General features: G+C 42.7%; 1 protein-coding gene across 1 annotated transcript; it reads left to right on the top strand.

Moving 5' to 3' along the window:
* Positions 1–1,609: 1,609 nt before the first annotated feature.
* sae1 (SUMO1 activating enzyme subunit 1) lies at positions 1,610–21,053 on the top strand. The gene is made up of 9 exons (XM_083772564.1): positions 1,610–1,797; positions 2,531–2,642; positions 3,574–3,747; positions 9,024–9,169; positions 9,708–9,807; positions 12,209–12,314; positions 16,672–16,816; positions 17,086–17,155; positions 20,533–21,053. The coding sequence occupies exons 1-9, from the start codon at positions 1,706–1,708 to the stop codon at positions 20,623–20,625; spliced, it is 1,038 nt and encodes a 345-aa protein (XP_083628690.1). The 5' UTR covers positions 1,610–1,705; the 3' UTR covers positions 20,626–21,053.
* Positions 21,054–21,652: the final 599 nt, after the last annotated feature.

The following is a 21,652-nucleotide window of genomic DNA, read 5'->3' as shown; positions in this document are numbered from 1 at the left end:
TTGAAACACTCTAAGAAGGTTGGAGACCACCGGATGACCTCTCTTCCAGGCCAAGGCATCCATTAGAAATGGATTATATCCGCATCTTCGATGTATTTACAAACTATCTGGCTGCTATGGTGCAACTGCAACCGTGCATCTTTCACTATTGGACTCATAACTGTTGTAATATACAACATGCTGTGTACTGATACTTGGTACTTGTACGTGAATATGCAATGTACGGTGTACATGTATGGTGCACTGCCTGAACTGTAACCTACTTTAGAGCTGTGTTAGGGCACGCTGAAGGCTGCGTGCTGCAGGCAGTGATTGTGATGTCTAGTCAGTGACGTCATTAGGACATGAAGTATCCAAGCTATATATGATTCTGCATGTGTAATAAACTGTGTGAATGAATTAATGTGACCAAGTCTTCGTGTCATGTTAATCTCTTCTCCCGGAGCAGGCCTGCCCGTATGTCCGTCTGTCCGAACCATGGAAGGGTCAATAAGGTCGTCACACACCAGAACCAGACGAGGGTCCAGTACTTAGTATATAATCATAACAATAACTATCCCTGCTTTCTGATGGTCATTGACCCCAACCATGTTTCTCCATGTTTTTTACTTTTTTACACCAGATTTCTCAACAGTTTTCACCTGGCTACCATTAGACTTTTGAACAAGCCCTGAACACGACCTGGCGTACAGGCTGTCAATGCCACACGCAGAATCATTAAAGGACCACTTCACCACTTTTTAACCTATCTTCATATGATATCGGTTGGCCTATGTATTTGAGAATTATACATTTTAGTAAATTTTCAGTAAGCCTTCATGTGGCCCATGGCTGCCCTGGTAGCCAATGGCCCCTGTAATCCATCCATGGAGTTAGCAGATAAAAATGACACAAGACCGTTAAAATAGCAGGTGCATAGATTAAAAAACGAAAAAATAGCATATATAGAAACATTTCCCCATGGGTCAAAAGCTAGAGAAAGAATACTGAGGCTACTGGATGGCAGGTACAGGACCAACAGTGCACGGATAAGGCAATATAAAAAATAAAAGTCTGCACACTGTTCGTATTGTAAAGCTCCAAGCTTCAAAAGCTATATTAGGCTACACATAGCTGGCTATAATGATTTCAATGAGAAATCACAGTACCCTATGATTCTCTGTTCTAAGTGCTGGACCCTCGTCTGGTTCTGGTGTGTGACGACCTGTTTTGATGAATTGAACAATGTGGACCCTCTTGTAAACAAGTGTAATGCTTAATTGGGTCGTCCACTCACAGTTAACAGTCTTTGTATTGAGTTTGTGCTTGAAATGTACTGTAATTCTACAAACTGTTAAATATTTCAATCAATTTCAATCAATCAGACGAATAGGTACACACAAATTATTAGTTCCGAATTCCGATTGGAACCTCTAGCAGCATAGACCTCGCTTCATCAGGCTTTCCACCTCGGAGGAAAATGTTCCACTTCCAATACACTAGGTCTACAGTAGGCAGACAGACAGTAGCCTAAACAAAAAGAAGAAGAAAAACTTCTGCAAGGTTTCAAGACAAAGTTATCTGTGTTGCATAAACTCTGCGTGTATTTATTACGTCATCATACAGCGACTGTAACACCGTTCACAGCGGGACTCCTGCAGCGTTTCAAACTAGATCTACAAACGTCTACAAGTTGATACATCTAAACTTATTTTAAACGATAGGTATGATTGAGAAGGAGGACCCGATCATCAGCGAGGAAGAGGCGGCACAATATGATCGCCAGATCAGACTGTGGGGGCTGGATGCACAAAAGAGGTATCATTAGCTAGCTCGCTAAGCTAAATAGCATGTCATTAATACGGCAGTCGGCTAACTATTGTGCTCCAATGCATGCACTCATGCATATAACAGAACAGTATCTGATTCTGATCCCTAAGCATGCTACTTTTGTTTACATAATACTTTTTCACCAATTTAAGAATGGCCAAACGTACTGTGAATAAACCTACCTTCCCAATTAAATTAAAATGTGCATAGCCCTACTGTTGTATATGATACAATACATCATACATCAGACATCATGGTGTAACTATAGCAACAGTTTTCTGAAATTTCGTAACGGAGTGAGACCCTTCTTTTGCTTCCTATATGATGAAATCCTGTTCTGTTCTTTAGCTACATAGAAGTGTCTATTTGTATGTCTCTAAATGTTTTGATGAATTGAACAATGTGGACCCTGTTGTAAACAAGTGTAATGCTTAATTGGATCATCCACTCACAGTTAACAGTCTTTGTATTGAGTTTGTGCTTAAAATGTACTGTAAATTCTACAAACTGTTAATAAATATTTCAATCAATCAATGCTTCCGATTAGCCTAAGAATTAGACTCTCGTAGATGTATTTATCGATTCTGACTTGGATTGAAAATGTAAGAATCGATAAATACATCTACGAGAGTCTAAATCTTAGGCTATAGCTTCAGAAACTATACAGTATACTGTCAACTCTCCACTTCAGTTGTTCATACTTTGCACGTCTGTTTAACAGGTTGCGAGGGTCTCGTGTTCTCCTTGTGGGTCTGGGTGGTCTCGGAGCTGAAGTGGCCAAGAACCTCATTCTTGCAGGAGTCAAAGCACTGACGTTGCTGGATCATGAAAAGGTACTACTCTTAGTCTCTTACAGAAGACTTGCTCCACTTCTACAGTAGGCTCAGGCCGGGGTACGTATACGTTTGTTAGACATGCTAACAGTCCGACAGGCATTAGTTCGACAACACCGTCACTCCCGTCATGTGTCTGCCGGTTACAACTAACCCATGCTGCGGGTTAAAACTCACCCATGGCTCCCAGCATGCGAGGCAGGTTAAAACAAACCTGTGGCAGGTTAAAACGAATACGTGGCTCCCGACACTTGTGGCAGGTTAAAACTAACTTCTGTGAGGTTTGGGTTTTGGGTAGGGTGTCGGACTCATGACTCATGACTGTAGGACTGTACGTTGGACCAAACACATGCACCCCTCAGGTCATGGGTGATGGCAGGTGTAGGCTATGCCAATAACATGCCGTGACCAGACAACTCGGTTTGTCTTGGATTGTTTCGATTTCAAATTCAATCTGGGTGTCCCAAGTCCTGACAAATATAAATAAAATAAAAAGTCTCCATTTCAACATTCAGTACCTGGTTTTTACCAGGACAATATACTAGAGTGACATACTGTACTGTATACATACAAGCAGGTCAGATTTTCTGTAAGATATTTGTCTTTTGTATGTTAATACAACTGAATCGGTATACCATGCAAAATTCCAGTATCAATCACAGTATTGCAAACATACCAACATACTTTGAACAATCTTCAGAAGTTTTGAAGGGTGCTAGCCCCTCCTATACCCAGCTTTCCGGGTTGAACATTGAAGATAAAAGTAAAGACGGGATGATGTATGATGATAAGAGCCCCTCACTTCACCTTTTTTTCCTCTGGCCACTCGGTAGGTTCAATGTTGTATTGGTGCTTAGTACACCAGGCACCCAGCCAGTGATCACCCAACTAGTCATTTATTACCATCCATATTCCCCATCATGTCTTTTAGGTGACGGAGGAGTCGTGTCGAGCCCAGTTCCTGGTTCCAGTGACGGCTCAGGGCCGGAACCGAGCACAGGCCTCTTTAGAGCGTGCTCAGTACCTCAACCCCATGGTGGAAGTATGTGCCGATGTCGAACAGGCTGAGGACAAACCAGATGATTTCTTCTTTCAATTTGATGCTGTAAGTTGAACATTTCACAACCATGGGGGGGTGTGGCGGCCCTGGCGGGACGGTTGAGCTTCCCGATACGATGATGTCACGCATAGCTTCTATTGTAACAGCTGAAATCAATAATATATCAGTATTCATATTATATTACTCTGCATTAACAGGCCACCAGGCAGTTGCCCATGTATGATCTAAACTTCCAACTTCTAAGCCTCTATCCTTGCAATATTCAATCTGACCACTAGATGGTCTCCATTGTATGTGTAATATATTCTTCCTCAATGTTTTTCTGTCTTGCCAAGTTGCCATGGAGATCCATACACCTGACCCGTATATAGTTATGGCTTAATTATTGCACCATTTTGGCTTTGACAACCAACAGAGAGTGATTCTTTTGGAAGCCTTTCATGAATATATTTTCTACAAAATGTAACAATTTAATATATACAGTCCCAAAAGTGTTCATGTCAAGGATCCCCAGAATGATATGTATTTGACCACTGACCCCCATTTCAAAATATGTCGTTCCACTTTTTGCTTCTGGGGGACAGAAGCAAAAAGTAAAAAAACGTTTGCTGTGACGGCTCAGCGGTCCAGGCACCTTGGCCGGTAGTCCGAGTCTGGCAGTGTGCCAGGGGGGGGCGTCTCCAGTAGTGTGTAATTTCAGGGAGGAAAAGTGGACTCGTTAGCATACATAGCTTATTAGCTTAACCCATTCTGACCTGAGATCAGATTCATACGAGGTTTCCACCGGACACACACTGGTCTGATGAACCCATTCTGACCTGAGATCAGATTCTAAAAATGTCAGTCGCTCTTCGATTTTTCAAAAATAGCAGACCTACAAGCTCGTATCGCGCCACTCGGTGGCGCGATATGAGCTTGTAGATCTGCTATTTTTCAAGCATAACATGATGCCGACACCAAAATGGGTGCCCGGTCAGAATGGGTTAAACAGCTTACCATTTGTGATCTAACTGTGGGTCAGAAAGTACATTATTTCAAGTATTTTCACGTCAGGCTGACACGAACCTCCCGGGACAAAAAAACGAAACACAAAAAAACGCTCTCTCTCGCTGGCGGTCCGCAACTTCTCCCTTTGAATCACAACGTTGCAGTCATAATAGTAGGAGTGGTCACGGCATTACAGAATATTCAGAAATGATGGAAGAGCACATCCTCCCCAGATCCCAAAAAGTGAATGCAAGATATGGTATAAATCGTGTCTGGATGTGTGGCGGCAAGAGTAAATAAGGGGACAAACGGAAATGGGCATGGGACAGCTTTGTGGCTTATTGCGACCAAAGGTTGCATTTACTATGAAAATCTGCATCTCCGTTTGTTAAGTCATGCCTCCATATATGGTCACGCCTCGAGACATCACACCTCCATACATGGTCACGCCTCGTGACATCACGCCTCCATATATAGTCACGCCTCGTGGCATCACGACTCCATATATGGTCACGCCTCGAGTCGTGACACTACCATATATGGCCATCTACATATATGAAGATCACTACACTGACCTCATCTAACCCTGGTAATACATGGAGAAGACATCACCTAGAACGGGAACTTGGGAAGCGGCTGGATAAATTGTCAGTCTGTAACGGTCAGATATTACTATCACTGCTACGAATTATTTAAATCACGGGTTGTGAATGATCTCTTCTTAAGATACAACTGATAAAGTGGAATGTAATGAAAATAGCCTAAATAAGCAAGCATAAAACAGTCAGAAGCAAAGCTCACGTCAACCTTTTATCTATAGTTCAAAGCAACAGTTATACAAAGTTGAATGAAATTAATGAGTAAATTAATGAAATCGAGTGTCCGTGTCTCACACACGCACGCCCGTTCTTATTGTTTCTTATCGTTCCGTCATCTGTGGATGTTTACAACCAAAGTCTGTTGCCCCCAGAGTTCCTTTCACAACGTAAAACTTAAAGTAAAACCAAAGTAAAGTAAAGGTGATAAAAATAACTTAATCCATCCCCGTAGCGAACGTAATCCAGGTATCTGCTACTCCAAACGAAGAGGAAGAAAACCCTCGGATCCTCGCGGGATGTTGAAGTAAATAAATAAATAAAAGACGAACGATCTCACCAGTAGAAGAAAGTCTTGAGCCTCCTCATATAGGGAGCGCAATCGTTCTTGTAGCTATAGCTTAGTTAACGAGATGTTTAGAGAACAAACGTGTCCAGGTCCCTCGTAGACTCCCTGTTTGTTTGTTTGTCTGTCTCTCTCCGTCTCCCTGACAGGCCGGTAACCTCCGCCTACTTTATGGGCGTCAGTCCAACTCCAGACCCATGTCACTCAAAATATATCAAATCATAAACATAGTGTTTAAAACCCCCCAAATAATAACAAAATCACACAATAGACAGCACAGAATTTATAGGACCTTACCCTTGACAGATGGCGTTAATTAGAAATATTAAATAATACAACATGTACTTTTAAATGTTGATATAAAAATAAATCATCTTTAACTTGTGTGGCAGTTGCTACAAGTCCATTCCCTCTGAGAGTTTCAGGGAATGGTCAGACTGGTGGGAACAAAGGGTGTGGGGTAGACCATGGAGGAGAATGGAACAAGGCAGAGGGATGGATGAGACTATGGAGTTGGAACTAGTTTAAAATATGTTAAAACTATTCATTCAGGGTAGGAACCCTCACAAAAAAAACATGCAGTAATCCTGGTTTCTAAACTGCCTCCCCCTGGCCAGCCGGGGCGCCTGATGGAGGGGAAAGGAACTGGTTGGAATAACGTGTTCCTTCCACGCGCTACGTCTAACCAGGGAAACTCCCCCCTGTCAGGTGAAAAGAAGCAGCTTGGACTCCTCATGCATAGAAGCCTAGAAGGAAGCATGAGGTCAGTCCGCTGCCCCCCCAGGTTGGCGGAGGGTGTGTAGAGCCCAGGATCACATTAGATAATTGACACAGGGGTGAAAAATTGGTTACAAAATCGTGGGATAAAAAAAAAGATAAAAAAAAAATATATATCTGGTGTCAGTATCGGCATATTGGTTTCCATATTTACTGTACATTACATATTACACATAATCCTTTCCGCACAGGGACTTCTACTAGTTGATCAGAGATAGGAACTAGAACAAAGGAATATGTGTAAAAGTGTAAAAACCAAATCACTCAAACTCGTCTAAACTCGTCCTTCTTGCCTTTTGGAAAATCACCTTTGCCATTGACTTGAATGCCGATCGAGAGAATTGAAGAGAAGGAAGGGAGTTTAGATGACCCTAGTGGATGGACACAAGGACATAGAGATAGGTACAGAATAGAACAGTTAGAGCAAGATAAGATGTGAGCAGTGAGGGAGGAGTGTCATGCCACCACTCTTGTTCATTCCTGTTAGCGCGACGCCATTATTAAAATGTCCACCGTGCATGGGTTCATGAAACGAGAAACAAGGTTTTCTAAGGACACACAAAGTATTTTGCTGTGTGGAGTAATTTCAGATATGTCTGTTTGCAAGGGAAGAGTACAAAGAGAGAAGAAAGGCGGGTGCAGAAGGATGTGAAGGAGGCGACTCAGGCGAGAAAGAGACGTTATTAATACAGTCAGCTGTCAGTCAGTCTCCCATATTGACAGCAGACAGTGAGAAGTTGTAATGGTAGACTAGAGTGAGGAAGGGATCATGTGGATTGTTGGGGAGGAGAGATGGAACTGTTTTAAGTCTGGCCATGCGAGGCTAGAGATGAAGAGTGGAAAACCTCTGATGTGGATTGCTTGGTCCTCCCTTTTATCTTTTTCCATGGATATGTCTCGTTGCACAGCAGGCCATGGGAGATCATAAGAGGACGGGTTGAGAGGGTGTGGAAGATTCTTTCACGCTGAATCCAACAACAGACCATCTGGGTAGCTGTGGGGTGCAGCAATGTCATGCCACCGCTCTGTTCATTCCTGTTAGCGGGACGCCATTATTAATTATTAAAATGTCCACCGTTGTTAACAATCGTGGGTTCATGAAACGAGAAACAAGGCTTTTTAAGGACACACAAAGTATTTTGCTGTGTGGAGTAATGGATGGATGGGTTTACCACAAAAGGGTAATTTCAGATGTCTGTCTGATCACGGTCATTAACTGCGGTCTTGCCTCTGTATGCTGTAATAATACGATGTACCAACAGCCTTATCTAGTGTCTGTCAGCCCAATTTATTGGCCATTATTCAACATTTTACGTGATCTTGAAGATTGGCTGTTTTCTTTTAGGGCTGACGTGGTTAAATAAAATAAATTCAGTGTAATGTTTTTAATCTATCAAGAATGTTATTTAACCCATTCTGACCTGAGATCAGATTCTTACCAGGTTTCCGCTGGACAACACACTGGTCTGATGAACCCATTCTGACCTGAGATCAGATTCTAAAAAATGTCAGTCGTTCTTCGATTTTTCAAAAATAGCAGACCTACAAGCTCGTATCGCGCCACTCGGTGGCGCGATATGAGCTTGTAGATCTGCTATTTTTAAATAGCTAAAGCATAACATGATGCCGACACCAAAATGGGTGCCCGGTCAGAATGGGTTATGCGTATATAATCGGGTTCGGCATCTGACCCAAAGATCTGGCATCGGTTGGGTTCTAGTGCTATCTGTGTGCTGGGGGTGTCGGGGTATGTTGGGCTTGGTCACTAGGATAAGATGGACCCAACCCTAGTATTTACAGTAGCCAGCTGCTGATTCTGTCTCTTATTTGGTCTACCACACCCTGTTAAGAACTGCATGATCCAGGCAACAAGTTGGTAAACAGACCTTTTTGGTTTGTTTGTCAGGCCTACTGCTAACATGGCGCTAATTCTGCCAGGCGTAGGGCCTCCAGCGTCTCTAGCACCACACACACACTATAAATAGTGCACTGCATTTAGTGGTTTGAAAGCCTCTGCCAAATAATGCTTGCCTTGTATGGCATCATACATGGACAAATTAAGCTACACTGATATTGATATATGATAATGATATGATAATCAGTTGACAGATTTACTATCTAGTGTATGGCTCAAAACACCTGTGGTCTCCGAGGCTTGTTTTCGTTATGTGTTTCCCGTAAAGTCAATCATATTTATTTTGCCTTTGTGTGCAATATAAATTATGTTGTACCCATCCGTGGCTGTCTTGATTTACCTTTGTATCCTTTGGTTTTCAAGTTTGATCTTTGTGTGCAGTCTTTTGTTTCATATTTTACGGTATGGGGTTTAATACAGTGAACTTATTCTACCAGCATTCGCCCTAACCAACTTACCAATCTGTTGTGCCTTTCTTCAGGTGTGTCTGACAGGATGCTCCAGGGATCTGATGGTACGCGTCGACCAGCTCTGTTCTAAACGCAACATCAAGGTGTTCTGTGGTGATGTCTATGGCTACTATGGGTACATGTTCTGTGATCTTGGACCAGAGCACAATTATGTGGAGTAAGTAAGTGTGTGTGTGCGCATGTGTGTGTGCTCGCGCTCACATTGGTTATTTCTGTAGTCTAATTGTGTCGATAGCCTTAGACCTGTTTTTATAAATGTTAGTGGCTTTCGAAGAAAACTGTCAAACAGCTGCAAGATTCTCCTCAATCTATGTTATAATTGGGTGGGTAGCCAGGCTGTGTGCTCTATCATTTGAATCTTATACTGAATAATTGAATTGATCCCTCTACAAAAAGCATGTGTGTGCGTGCATATTCTCCTCAGGCATTTGTGTGATGACTATCTTGCTCAAGGGCAATCCAAGAAGTTCTAGACATGCCTCGCCCAGATATCCAGCTGGTCTGAGAAGCTGTACCAGAAACCTTATAATTCAAGCCCACTTCTCTAACCTTGATGCTCCTACTTCCTCTAAGAGTGTGCGTGCGACCGTGCGTGTGTGTGTGTGTGTGTGTGCGCGCCACATGCCTTAAATAACAAATTATGATAAATTCTTACCATTGTTCGTACTTATAATGTCTTATCTGTCCTCCCCCAGGGAGAAGCTAAAGGTAGTGAAGCCACCTGCGAATTCCAATGACGGCCCTGAGGCAAAGAAAGCCAAGATTGACCCCACCGAGACCACCATGGTCAAAAAGGTAGAAGAACTCTGAACTTCATTGTATGACTGGTGAAAATGCACAGCATCTCCCTGTCATTTGTTGTGATGTCTCGTCTACAGTCAGTACATTTACATGTTCGACAGTTAAGCATCCACTAACCCAGCCGTCTCCAAACTGTTTTTGTCCATACACCCCCTGTTACTGATGAGGGTTGTTGGTCATCTTTCGTTTATTCAGTGACAGCCATAGCACAGATTCTAAGGTGCTATTTACACGAGGATGGTGTTCATAAAAAACGGCAAAATAAAGTATCGTTTGCTGCTGTCATTTAGACGAGAACCGTGTTCACAGGAGGTGAAAACGCAAAACGCCGTTTCCTATGGTCTCCATATAAACAGGCAAAACGGTGGATCCGCAAAACTTGTGACATCATGGCTTACGTCAGCTCTGGTCGGCTCGCCCCGTGTCCTACGTTTTTACATGGTGTCATAGGCAGGCGTCAGTTGCTAGGGGAAACGAACAACAACAACCATGTCGGATAGTCCGGTTTGCTGGAGGTGTGATGAGGACGCGACGTTTGTTTACTTTCTGTGTAGAAGAAGAACGGAAGTAGTTCTACGCATGCGTGACTTATGTCTATGGTTTATATAAGCGCTGCGTCACACGGACCCCACAAGCACACGCGCCACCTAGCGACCTGGCATATATATGCATGCACTTTGTAGCGTGTTCATTCAAGTGTGCGTTCTCATGTAAATGGTCCAAAAAAATGAGAACGCAACGGGACTTTGACGTGTTATATGAAGATGGTCGCCGTCTAAAAGAGGCCTTAGACCCCAAAAAGGTGTCTCAGACCACCAGCTATCTCTCTGTGATGTTCACTCCGCTCTCCCACCAGTCCTCCTTCTCATCTCGAGAGCTAAAGTCTTTATATACAGTTGTCAGATGTTTACAGAAATATTCATGTCTTTAATAATACATGTAACTCTCTCAATCACTTTTGTTCTTTAAGCTATTGGCTAATACACCTCAAATTTGTTTAATCATCATAACCGACAACATTCTAGGCAATGGTCAGTCCATCCATCTTCAACCGCTTATCCGTAGTCAGGTCGCGGGGGCAACAGCTCCAGTGTTCCAGACTTCCCTCTCCAGAGCAACATTAGTGACTTCCTCCTGGGGGATCCTGAGACGTTCCAAGACCAGTGAGTCGATGTGTTTCCTCCAACTGCACCTCGGTCTGCCCCGGGGTCTCCTCCCAGTGGGCCGTGATCCTTGGTCTGCCCCGGGGTCTCCTCCCAGTGGGACATGCCTCGAGGACCTCCATAGGGAGGCGCCCGAGAGACATCCTAACCAGATGCCCGAACCACCTCAGCTGGCTTCTTTCCAGGCGAAGGAGCAGCGGTTCTACTCCGAGTCTCTCTCGTGTGACTGAACTTCTCACCCTAAGGGAGATGCCAGCCACCTGTCGAAGAAAACTCATTTTGCCTTATTCTTTCGGTCATGACCCACACTTCCCCGGCTGATCTCCTTCTCCGTCCTCCCCTCACTCGTGAACAAGACCCAGAGATACTTCTTCACCTGGGGTAATGCCTCATTCCCTACCCGGACTGCACAATCCACCGGTTTCCTGCCGAGAACCATGGCGTCAGATTTGGAGACACTGATCCTCATCCCCGCCGCCATACACTCTGCTGTGAACCGGTCCAGTGAGAGCTGAAGGTCTTGGACTGATGGTGCCATCAGCACCACATCATCTGCAAAAAGCAGTGATGCAATATGAATTATTTCATATAATTGAACTGACACACCCCCAACGCTCAGTATTTGGCTGAAAATAATACATTTTTGAATATGATTATGGCAAAAATAATCACAATGTCACTGCACTGAGAGACATGCAGCTGCTGTATACTCCCGCAGCTGCTCTATACATCTTCTTACAACAGTGTTTTACCATAAAACGACTTTACCCTTTACCCCTTAAGGGCATTCATGCACCACAAGGGGTGCACGCACCACCGTCTGTGAACCCTGACTGACCTTATCGTGTTTGGGATTTTTAAAATAAATTTGGCTGGTGAAGTGGCCCATGTGGCTTGGGAATCCTCCATGCATGTAATGGTCACTGGCTGGGGGGGGAAATAAAGATCCAAACCAATAGAAGCAAGTTGCACTGAATAGGGGGTGGGACAGTTAATCAAAGTAATTGATTATAAATAAATAAATAAACCTAGGCCGATGCCTGTTGGGGCCGCAGACCCCTCTGGTCATAACGCCTATTGTGTTGTACCCGTTGTAGTACTTTACTTTACTTTACCCAGTGTGCATTACCCATTTTCATTGTACGTTAAGAGATCAGGTGATTAATTCATTGAATATGCCGTGGATACAACCTTTACTGTGTTCAACGTTTTGTCTTTGTCCATCCAACCAGACAGCCAATTTCTGCTCGCTGAAGGAAGCTCTTGAGGTGGATTGGACGAGTGAGAAGGCCATAGCCAGTCTGAAGCGCACACCTGTGGACTACTTCCTCCTCCACGGTATAACTACTAAGCTGTGTGCCAGTTACATACTACTGTATAATATCATACTGTATTTTTTGTTTCTGTCGGGAGGAAACCAGCTAACTCTATTTTTGAGGTTTTTGTTGTTGTTGCATAAATCAGTGCTATCGAACACCGTTCACGGAAAGGTTGGACAAAACCTCTTAACTCCATTGGACCCTCAAACTGTCTGCTAAAGCAGCTAGCTCCACCACCTCTCCCCCTCTCATGGAAGTAATTGACAATATATAAAGTCACAATACCAACTTTGAGGCAGTATTGCATTGTTTTCAAAATAATAAGGTTTCCTGAAAAATGGAGTTGTGTGGTTTCTTCCCGACAGCAGAGATATACTACATAAGGCATCTATAGTGTCCTTCAGTAATGAATATAGAGACAGCATTACTTCTTAACATTCAGCTTCTCAGTATACAGTCAGAATGCAACAAAAGTACTGCTGTTGTGCTTGGGCAGCTCCCAGGAAATATTGTATGAGGTTGTTCATCTTTCTTTATGCTCCTCCAATGCCTTCCTTGAACAAATGGAAGTTATAAAAATCGTTGCCCACCACCTTCACAATGCCATGAAAGGCAGAACTCAAGGTTATCGAACAACTGTTAACTGTTAACATTCAGCAAAAATGGATGGTTATTCCATGAAAATAGCAGGGCTACAAGCTCGCAAAACATTGTGAGCTTGCGGATCATCTGTTTTTGCAAAAGAGATTTGGGGTTGATGGAAAAAAGTATAGACCGACCCGCTGTGGGAGCCTGGTCAACAAATGATATAGGGTTATGACCCGAAGTTCCTCTTTTTCATATTATTTTCAGCGTCTGATGACATTTCTATAGAGTTGCTATTGTCCTTTCATCACCGTTCCCTGTACCCATTCGTTTCCATCACAGGCTGTCCATGGCCAGTTGTGCAGTCGTGCACAACACCACAACAACAGCGCCACGTGACATCAATAGATACACATGCCAAAGCAGATAAGAACAGGAAATAAAGTAGGATATGACTAGCTAGCGGGGTTTCCACTCAAACAGGTGTTGTAATGTTGGTAAACCACATTGAAAATGTCCTTCCATTCCTGTTTTGTTGTTTCTTTTAGTTAACCTGTCATGACGCTACCGTGTCACCTTTTGATGTTTAGCTCTTCTATAGATCCTAGTATACACTGTAACTTGGTAATGCTAAAAGTCATTGTATAAGACTGGCAACATTGCAGTTCATTTTGGCCTGGAAAGACTGCCAATGCATATCTATGTCTACTACTGCATCCATAGGAATGGGAGAGGAAATTACACCCAATACTAGTCAAATGACATTTGTCTTCTCTCTCTCTAAAGAGACCTATTATAATTATAAAAGCATATGACATCCTAGCCATGGTTCATGACTCTCGTATTCATACCAGAGTCATGAAGAAACTTCACCCTGTTTTTTGCGCTCGCTGCATTTACAAGATCTCCGTATATATAAACATTCAGATTTCAAATATAAAGTACTCACAATTTGTCCCACGGGTGTTAGTTAGTTGCAGCTCCAGCGATTAGAATTTCTGCATCCCGCGTTGTTTAATAAAAAGCATGTTTATCCGAGGTATTATTTTGCCATTGGCTTTCAACTACGTGCCCCTATTGGTCGGGAGGAGGGTGGCACTCGGTGTGTTCGATATAGGTACGCTGACCGCCCTGCCAATACAGACTAATAGGCGAGTGCGCTCCCGGTGTGCAACTGTGGATTTCCCAAACTAACCCAGTTTGAAAAAAGTAGCCGGGGAGCTCGGACAAAAATGCTTTTTATTAAACAACGCGGGACACAGCAATTCTAATCGCTGGCGCTGCTACTAACTAACACCTGTGGGACACTTTGTGAGTACTTTATATTTGAAATCTGAATGTTTATATATACGGAAATCTTGTAAATGCAGCGAGCGCAAAAAACAGGGCAAAGTTTCTGCATGACTGTCATGATAATCATCATGGCAGTCATGTTCCAGGGCTAATGACATCCTAATGATAACCGCTACAACAATGACAAAGTAGCAGATTAAATTCGTTTTACCATCCACTGTGGCCTCTTGTTGCCATGTTCCCGTCTTACCACCAACCTGTCATTTGTCTGCAGTTTATCAGGCTCACTTTATGAATGAAAACAGCGTAATTGTTATTTAGCAATCGGGGCAGTAATATGCAGGGTTGCATTCCTATAATTGGAGATGGCAGATATTTTGGGTGACTGAAAGGAAGTGGTTCTTTCTCTTTTACAAACGGTTTTCCTGTCTCACTACAAACGGGTCAGAGGATGATGGCAGGGCACTGAGGTGGTGATAAGATTGACATTTCACTGATACTGAGCGTAGGTGAAGATATAAAGGTGTGTGTGGTGTGAGTGATGGGTGGAAATGGCTGTAGGAGTATGAGGCTTCCTGATGTGGTTAATGGACAGACTGAATCAGGATATAAGGGGGTGGCGTGTGCACAAGTGTGTGTGCCCATCAGCGCTCTTGTGTAACAAAATGCTAAATGCTTTGTCCTACCCTTTATCCAAGTCAAGTGTGCACTTTTGGCTAGGCTCAATCGGTACACTATCAAATCCTTGATGCGTGAGCAAATGGACCCATGTAGGTCCATTTGTAAAGTCATCTCTACAGCTCTCTGGTACCACCAGGGCTCCTTCATTCAAGATGAAGACTCTGAAGAGAAGCTATAGTGAATTACACATTTATCCCACAGTAAAGTTGTGTGTTCACTCACGTTTGACAATGCATTTTGATGTTGTAGTGGTGAGACACAGACCTAGAATAATAGGTTTTGATAGTACAACATTGAGGCGTTGTCTTACAACATCGAGATGACATGAGGTCTTTCCCTGAGAAGATATTCCACCCTGGAAACCACTTGCACGTACAATACCTTAATTTGTGTTTGATTTGACTCATGGCTCAAAGTCACTACAATGACTATGTGATGAAATTATAACTGACAATTTATATATGAGAAGACAATGTCCGTGGGCAAGTGTTTCATAATTATGTCTTCTATTTTGGGATGCCGAATGTTGAGTAAATCCAGTCACTCAACTGTCGTTTCTCTCTCATACGTGTCTTTCATTTTCTTTGTTGTCGTCCTCTCCGTTTTCCTGTTCCTCCTTCTGTGTTTCCCCCTTCCTTCCTCTGTGATTCACTCCTCCTGTGTTTCCCCCTTCCTTCCTCTGTGATTCACTCCTTCTGTGTTTCCCCCTTCCTTCCTCTGTGATTCACTCCTTCTGTGTTTCCCCCTTCCTTCCTCTGTGATTCACTCCTTCTGTGTTTCCCCCTTCCTTCCTCTCTGATTCACTCCTTCTGTGTTTCCCCCCTTCCTTCCTCTGTGATTCACTCCTTCTGTGTCTCCCCCTTCCTTCCTCTGTGATTCACTCCTCCTGTGTTTCCCCCTTCCTTCCTCTGTGATTCACTCCTTCTGTGTTTCCCCCTTCCTTCCTCTGTGATTCACTCCTTCTGCGTTTCCCCCTTCCTTCCTCTGTGATTCACTCCTTCTGTGTTCCCCCCTTCCTTCCTCTGTGATTCACTCCTTCTGTGTTTCCCCCCTTCCTTCCTCTGTGATTCACTCCTTCTGTGTTTCCCCCTTCCTTCCTCTGTGATTCACTCCTTCTGTGTTTCCCCCTTCCTTCCTCTGTGATTCACTCCTTCTGTGTTTCCCCCTTCCTTCCTCTGTGATTCACTCCTTCTGTGTTTCCCCCTTCCTTCCTCTGTGATTCACTCCTTCTGTGTCTCCCCCTTCCTTCCTCTGTGATTCACTCCTTCTGTGTTTCCCCCTTCCTTCCTCTCTGATTTCCTTTTCCTTCCTCTGTATTTTCCAACTTTCATCTGTTTTCTGCTCTGTTTTTCTTTTCCCTCCTCTGATGCGTACAGGCTTTAGTTCCGACATACTATTGGTCCGAGTGTTAACCCATTCTGACCTGAGATCAGATTCATACGAGGTTTCCGCCGGACACACACTGGTCTGATGAACCCATTCTGACCTGAGATCAGATTCTAAAAATGTCAGTCGTTCTTCGATTCTTCAAAAATGGCAGACCTACAAGCTCGTATCGCGCCACTCGGTGGCGCGATATGAGCTTGTAGGTCTGCTATTTTTCAATAGCTAAAGCATAACATGATGCCGACACCAAAATGGGTGCCCGGTCAGAATGGGTCAATAGCAACCTACCTCAAACCCTAACCTAACCATAACCGCCAGCATGGGAGCAGCGCATGTTCGACCGCATGTCCAACCGCTGTTCCAGCATGTCGGATCATTGGTCCGTCAGATCTGTGTGTGCACCCCCCTCTGATTCTGTCTTCTCTCCACAGTTCTGTTGAAGTTCCGTACTGACAAGAGCCGTGACCCTGACCCACAGTCCTTTGAGGAGGACAGCCGGGTCCTGAGACAGCTCCGGGATGATGTCCTTGGTGACATGGGATTGTGCGGTGACCTGCTGGGAGACGACTTTATTGGGTAGATATTAAATGTCTCCAAATGTGTACCAAATTACTGTAAATGGGTATACAGAAATAATGATATAATTTCTATAATGCCATTACAGGATTCAAATTTCAACTCTTCAGTTAAAAATAAATTATATATATATATATATATATCACAGTTTCACTGTAATGAGACGTACAATGACATTGTACGTCATTTAAGTACTTCAGCAAGACTGTTCCTGCCCTTCAAAAGTGCCTTGAAACATTTCTTCATCTTTTCATTTTGTTTGTCGTTAGCTACTGCTTCTCTGAGATGGCCCCAGTCTGTGCCGTGGTGGGTGGGGTTCTGAGCCAGGATGTTGTGAAGGTGAGGCACACGCAGATATTAAACACGCTTCTCTTGACATGTGTAGTTGAATATGCAGAGCCAGGCTTAACCCATTTTGACCTGAGATCAGATTCTAAAAATGTCAGTTTTCTGAAAAAGCTTTGTTTCTATGTCGGTCGTTCTTTGATTTTTCAAAAATAGCACAAATAACACTGCGTAGGGCATTACCACTGCCCGGCTTGTTGCTAAATGGTAAGATCTTGTTGGTAATACTTGTGTGTGTTGCAAGTACCAGGTCTTATGACTTGAGACCTGGAGGTGTGTTTGGCCACTCAAAATAGCCAAACGGCTACCGATACGATCCGATCAAAACATGGATTAATCATTAAAGAATATAAAATAAATGATAAAGGTGATAAATGATAAATAAATGTAAAGGTAATTCAGAGTTTGCAGACTTAAAACAAGGTTATTTTCATGCTCATTGACTGTTTAGACAAAATGTATTCTACAATCAGTGTCATCCTTCTGATGATGATAGATAGTATACTTAGTCACTGCATATATATATGTGTACATGGCATATTATGTACACAGACAACTAATTAGGCTCTTAAAAATGATATTGTACTTGGAAAATGTCAAATAACAAAATGGTATGAAATATTCATACGATGTGTACTCAAAGAACAAACCTCAGTCTCTTGTGTAAGTAAGAGACATCACTTAGCAGCAGATATAATCAAATATGCATGAAACGTGTCAGGAATGGAGTATTTTCAGTCGTACACATAAAATGGTAGTGCAGGTGTATTTTTCACTGGCATGTATTCGAACACAGTCATACAGTATATATACGTGCATAAAAGTGACAGTGCCAATGTGATGGCCGGTGTAAGTGTATCACCAAGATGGACAATTTGTGTTAATAGTTATCTAGCATACTGTATCTGTCTACATCCTGCAACTATACTCTCTTGGCCGCGCCTTATCCTTTATCCCTAAACTTCTTTGCCATATAATTTTACTTTTTTGAAACTAACCGATCTACATCGACACGTTGTGAGCATATAGATCGGCTATTTGAACGATTTTAAAATGTTTTTCAAAATGGTAAAAAATGGATAAGGGGTAAGGGGTCGTACAAGATATAGCAGTGTGTACCTAGTGTTTGTGCTCTACAGTGTATATATAAATGAGAAATCGCCACCTAATCATCAGCCAAATGTTGGCCAATTCAGACTGGTTATATTGTTGGGTCTTTTATAATGCTTCCTTGACAGAGAAACAAAACATCATTTGGAGGTGTTTTTCTATTTAGAAACTCATATCTTTTCTGCCTTCCAATTTGGCGTGCGTGTCCCGTGGTTTCAAAAGTTGTATGTTTTTTTCCTGCCATCATAGTAACTACGTCTGAGTAGTCTGTAGGACTCTGGGTTAGGTGAGGGAACAACTGGATTCCAAAAATCGTTTACTTTCATCTACCCCCCCCCGTGGAGCAGGAGCAGGGGCATGGTCTGACTACATGACCTGAATTAGACTTGACTACAAACTCTGAGTGGATTACAAATAATTTAGCTGAGCTGTGTTGTTGTCGGCCTCGGGCTAGTTTAAACACACATGGGGTCAAGTCAGGATAAGGTCTGTTGTGTCTGCCTCTGCCTGGGAGGAGAGTGAGTGCGCATGTGTGAGAGAGGGGTAAGTGCACGCACGTGACTGTGTGGGTGGTTAGAAGTAGTGTTCGTTCAGAGTCTCGTCATTGTGTGGGCACAAGGCCAAGCTTCCGTCACCATGGTGATGATGAAACTTACTGCAACTTGCCAAGTGATGTCTTACTGCGCAAAATTATCCAATTTCACACAAATACATTTTGGAGCTAACCTTATGGTCTACTTGCCAGCCCATAGAGCCCCATTGTGAAACCGGACATTTTAAGTACCCCAAAGTTTAGAAATGTTGAGTATGGTCCCCAGCATTTTCATAATTAGCATAATAAGATGGGGTACCATTGACAGAATAATGAAAAACCCCTAGTTTGACACGTCACATACTACTTAAAGGACAACTGAATGTGAAGGTAGCCTAGGGGGTGGAAGCCACACTGTGGGCTGTATTTAGTACCAGGTCTTATTACTTAACTTAAGACGTGGAGGCGTGGTCAATGCTCTTTGGCCACTCAGAATAGCCAAATGGCATTGATCACGCCTCCAGGTCTTAAGTTAAAGGGACACTTCACCCTTTTTGCAAAAAGATATATGTTAATGACGTTTAGAAGCTTTAGATCACTTTCCTGGGGGTATTTATGTGTGTAATATGTGGTTTTAGATATTTTAGATTGTAGCAGTGAGCCTGTTGTCTCTGATGTCATGGACACTGGTCTCACTACCTTCCTGGACTACAATTCCCATAATTCTTTGGTGCACTGCTCCTCCTTGTGGATAGGGGGAGAGCTGTCTTACTGAGACAACATGTAGTCCAGGAAGGAAGTGAGCCCAGTGTCCATGACATCAGAGACAACAGGCTCACTGCTACAATCTAAAATATCTAAAACCACATATTACACACATAAATACCCCCAGGAAATTGTTCTAAAGCTTCTAAACGTCATTAACATATATTTTTTTAGCAAAAAGGGTGAAGTGTCCCTTTAAGTAATAAGACCTGGTACTTAAGACACGCAAAATACAGCCCTGTGTGAGTGTGTGTCATAGGCCCAATATGTCAGTTTGACACATTCAGTAGATCCCGTGATCTTTTGTGGCCAGATGTAATTTCCTGGGGTCTAGTAGGACTATAGTAAATAATAAAAAAAGAAATCGCTGTAAATAAATACATATTTAACCCCAAGCTCGAATGCCCCGCCCCCCTGTCAAAAACAGCTAAAATCCCTAAAACGAAAGAAAGCAGCAAATGAAAAAATAATTATACTCATCTTTTACTTTGTCTAAAAACAACTTAAAACATGTAAAACATTTTAAAAAACTGAAGTTGTCCTTTTAAAGCATAATGACAATTTGACATGTTTGCCTTATAGAAGTTGTCAATGATACCCCATCTTATTATGCTAATTATTATGAAAATTGAACATAATTATGCAAGTTAGCATCCGGCAGTTTCTAAATGCTGGGGACCCATACTCAACATTTCTAACATAAAACCTTAGGGTACTCAAAATATCCAGGTTCATTTGTGTGTGTGTGTGTGTGTGTGTGTGTGTGTGTGTGTGTGTGTGTGTGTGTGTCAAAAACATAATCCCAAGTGACAATTTGTTGCATGCCAAAATGGCTGATTAATTTACCATTCAAAGCACAGGTGATGCTTGTATAAATAAAGCACAGTACAGTACAGTTGACAGAATGGTGTGAGAAACTGGGCGAATGTGTTTTGATGTATTCCCTTCCTCTGGTCTTCTCCAGGCTCTCTCCCAGAGGGACACTCCACTCAGGAACTTCTTCTTCTTCGATGGTCGCAAAGGCAACGGCATAGTCGACTACTTTGGCCCCAAGTAAACTACACACACACACCGACTGGGACCGGACCAAGAGATTTCCGCACAGGACAGTCACATACACACTCATGTGACTAGCAAATTTGGTTCTTCACTTTCTTTTTTGTTATCAGACTATTTATATTGAATAAAAGTAAGAAACGTACTGTAATCTGTTGCCTTAGCTTTTTGTAGTTCGTTATTTACTCACTACTCATTTTGGTGTTGACTGTGTAATTCTCTAAATGTTGTTTTGTTTTGTTTGTTCTTTTTTTGGTCCATTAAGTCTTGAGCACACAATGGGATTTTTACATTTTGTAATAAAATAAATGTTTTGATAAAAGGCAATCTTCACATGCTTCTTGGGTTATTGGGAATTTCACAGTGGTGAGGTTTTTTGTTTTGCATTTGTTTTGCCGAGATGTATTATTAAAGAATACTTGCTCAACATGGTATGTCAGGCGTGCTACTGTACATGACCTGGTTTTCTGCAACTTTGTATGCCTGGGGCTTGTTGGAGGATTGCAGGCTACCATTGCTCTTTTCTTTGGATTAGGAAAGGAGATTAATTTTGGACTGTCCCTTTAAACCTATTCTGGGCCTTTTAATTAAACCTCAACCCTTATCTTCCTAACACAAATACATTGACACACACGGACATCACTGCACTTTCACACATACGCCGTGCTTAAGCTTTCGTTTACGTCATCCTGACTATTGCTGAGGTGGAACCCAATGCTTACACACATACACAATACATGCACACATATGATATTACACTTGTTCATCACAAATTCAGTCTATTCTTTCTTGCTGAATGGTAGAGAGGCCGTCAGCGGAACAAGGTCTGCGGTTCGTGCCCTGGTCCAGGTGTCGAAGTGTCCCCAAGCAAGACACACAGGGCTCCATGTTCGTCACCGCTAAACCCCTTATCCCTAAACTTCTTTGCCTTTTTTTACTATTTTGAAAAACATTTTTGAATAGTTAAAATTGCCAGTCTACAAGCTCACAACGTGTCGATGTTGATTGGCTAGTTGAACTATTCAAAA

The sequence above is a fragment of the Protomyctophum parallelum genome (assembly GCF_964188405.1).
Source record: "Protomyctophum parallelum genome assembly, chromosome: 9".
Lineage (NCBI taxonomy): Eukaryota > Metazoa > Chordata > Actinopteri > Myctophiformes > Myctophidae > Protomyctophum > Protomyctophum parallelum.
This window is presented reverse-complemented; position numbering and strand designations above follow the sequence as displayed.

Bases quoted from the DNA above. Each gene is read 5' to 3' on its own strand.
- sae1 (XM_083772564.1), top strand. From the start codon at position 1,706: ATGATTGAGAAGGAGGACCCGATCATCAGCGAGGAAGAGGCGGCACAA. The intron at 1,798-2,530 runs GTATCATTAGCT...TCTGTTTAACAG, and splicing joins GGGCTGGATGCACAAAAGAG to GTTGCGAGGGTCTCGTGTTC. The intron at 16,817-17,085 runs GTAGATATTAAA...GTTTGTCGTTAG, and splicing joins CTGGGAGACGACTTTATTGG to CTACTGCTTCTCTGAGATGG.